At 39.5% G+C, this 2,788-nt stretch overlaps 1 protein-coding gene across 1 annotated transcript; it reads left to right on the forward strand.

The window, feature by feature from the left end:
• Positions 522 to 2,541, forward strand: LOC104777294 (glucan endo-1,3-beta-glucosidase 11-like). The gene is made up of 3 exons (XM_010501511.2): positions 522 to 738; positions 830 to 1,989; positions 2,325 to 2,541. The coding sequence occupies exons 1-3, from the start codon at positions 687 to 689 to the stop codon at positions 2,403 to 2,405; spliced, it is 1,293 nt and encodes a 430-aa protein (XP_010499813.1). The 5' UTR covers positions 522 to 686; the 3' UTR covers positions 2,406 to 2,541.

Raw genomic sequence — 2,788 nt, forward strand, 5'->3', positions numbered from 1 at the left:
ACATATATGCATATACAGTTTGTCAATACTCAATAGTATGGGCGAGTGGCAAAAGTCAATTTGGCGGAGGTAAGAATTGTCATTATATATATATATTATAGGGTATATAATCTCAATTATACTTTTTTTGTTTCAAAATATAAAATGTTTTGAGTAAAACATGTAGATTAAGAAATAATTACTTTAAAAAAGTTCAATCAATCATAAATAATACTGCATAATATAAAATATTAAATTAATTTAAAAATTATATAAAAACTTAAAATATTTTATATTATTAAACAAAAAAACTTTTTTAAAACATTTTATATTATGAATCAAAGAAAATAATTTTTTTATTTTTATTTTTGCCAATTTTCCTAATATTTTTATGGAATTTAACTTAGTTCTAGATATTATTATTGAAAAAATACACAAACCACATCGAGATTCCCTCCTTAAATTACCGACTCAACAATAATAATAATAATAAATAAATCCGAAATCTAAAATTTAATAAACAAAAAAAGTAGATAAACGAATCATAATCTCACATCACTAGCTCCCGTTCCGACACTCTCTCTTTCAGACCACTGTTGTCTAATAAACTCAAACCCTCTGCAAATTGTCTTCTTCTCTTCAAACTCCATCGTCACTTCTCTCTCCTCTCCGCCGGAAACCACCGCCGGCATTCCCTCTTTCCCGTCATGGAACTTAAGAGCTTTCGCCGCTCTTCTTCCTTCATATTCCTCCTCTCAGGTTCTTCATCTCACCATCTCATTTCTTTACTTTATCAATATATACTAACACGACGTCGTTTTAACCTCTCAATGCGACTATATATATACAGTAACGTTTATTATCCCAACGGCGATAGCTTCAATCGGAGTAAACTACGGCCAAATCGGAGACAACCTCCCATCACCGTCCGAAGTAATCCCACTGATAAAATCAATCGGAGCGACGAAAGTAAAACTGTACGACGCGAATCCACAGATCCTCAAAGCTTTCGCCAACACCGGGATCGAGTTCATCGTCGGACTCGGAAACGAGTACCTCTCCAAGATGAAAGATCCGTCAAAAGCATTGACATGGATCAAACAAAACGTTACTCCATTTTTACCGGCGACTAACATCACCTGCATCACTATCGGAAACGAGATCTTAGCTCTCAACGACTCATCGCTCACCCTCAGCCTCCTCCCCGCGATGCAAGGGGTTCACTCTGCTCTTACCACCGCTGGACTCTCCGATCAAATCTCCGTAACCACCGCACACTCACTCTCCATCCTCAAAACCTCGTTCCCGCCTTCCGCCGGGGAGTTTCAACCGGATCTACTCGACTCACTCACCCCGATCCTCGAGTTCCACCGGAAAACAGAGTCTCCGTTCTTGATCAACGCGTACCCTTTCTTCGCTTACAAAGGCAGCCCTAAAGAGGTGCCTCTCGACTTCGTTCTGTTTCAGCCGAACCAAGGAGTCGTGGATCCGGCCACCGGGTTTCACTACGACAACATGCTTTTCGCTCAGATCGACGCCGTGTACTCTGCTTTAGCGGCGGCCGGGTATAAGTCTTTGAGAGTTGAGATATCGGAGACTGGGTGGCCGTCTAAAGGTGACGACGACGAGTTCGGAGCTACGCCGGAGAACGCGAAGAGGTACAACGGGAACTTGATCAAGATGATGATGAGTGGTAAGAAGACTAAAACGCCCCTGAGACCTAGCAACGATCTCAGTATTTACGTTTTTGCCCTTTTTAATGAGAACTTGAAACCTGGTCCGACGTCGGAGAGGAATTATGGATTGTTTAAACCTGATGGGACTCAGGCTTATTCTCTTGGGTTTACTTTAAACGATGTCGTGAGAGGGGCTAGTGGCGGGGGCGGTGGTGGGAATAGTAGTAGTAGCGGTGGAGGAGGAGGAGGAAAGGCGCCGGTGTCACCGGTTTCTCCGGTGGCGCCAGATAGTGCCTCAACTGGCTATTTGGCTATTTCGTATGCTCCGGTAACGGTAAGATTCTTCGAATTGTCTTTTCTTAAAGTTTTATTAAAGCATAAGATTCGATTTTACAACCTCTTAGGTTAAATATTCTATTTTAGGATTGTCTTCTTTTATATAAGATTTTTTTTTGAGAAATGGTTAGTATTAGTAGCAGCAATCCAAAAATTTGCTATATTTAAAGTCCAATGTGATACTATGACGACCAAAACATGTAACCTAACTAGTATTAGTGTCACTATCCTGTTTGAATCTCTTCTATTTTGGGTTATTAAACTAATGTTGCTAAAATTTACATTTGAGTGTGTGAAGTGATTAAATATGCTTTTATGCGAAAATTATTGCAGGGGAAAAGAAAAGGGGAAGGTGCAATATTTTCAATGGCGGTGGTGATGATGAGCATGTTACTGGCGAGACACTTACTTTGATTACACGAAACTGAGTTAACTTGTAGAAGCAAAAGCTATATCCAAGCCTTTTGCATTCTTCCAAATTCTAGACTACCACTTGAGCTATTTTCACGGCTATTTTTTTTGTTTCCATAAAATATTTATGTTTTTTTTTTTTTTTGGTAAGGGACAGGGGAATCAAACCCCTGTAAATTTATTCAAAATAAAAATGAAAAACTAAGCATGTATGAGTCTCGGAACCACGGTTCTTCGAGCATCATCGTTAACAATAGACTCTAAATTCAATGGACAGGACTCTAAAAATTGAAAGCCGATAGGTAGAGTAAAAGCATAGTTCACCAGACCATCCGCTAGATGGTTTGCCTCCCTATACACATGAGAAATACGGACTAACCAGTTCC

Source organism: Camelina sativa, chromosome 3 (genome assembly GCF_000633955.1).
Source record: "Camelina sativa cultivar DH55 chromosome 3, Cs, whole genome shotgun sequence".
NCBI lineage: Eukaryota > Viridiplantae > Streptophyta > Magnoliopsida > Brassicales > Brassicaceae > Camelina > Camelina sativa.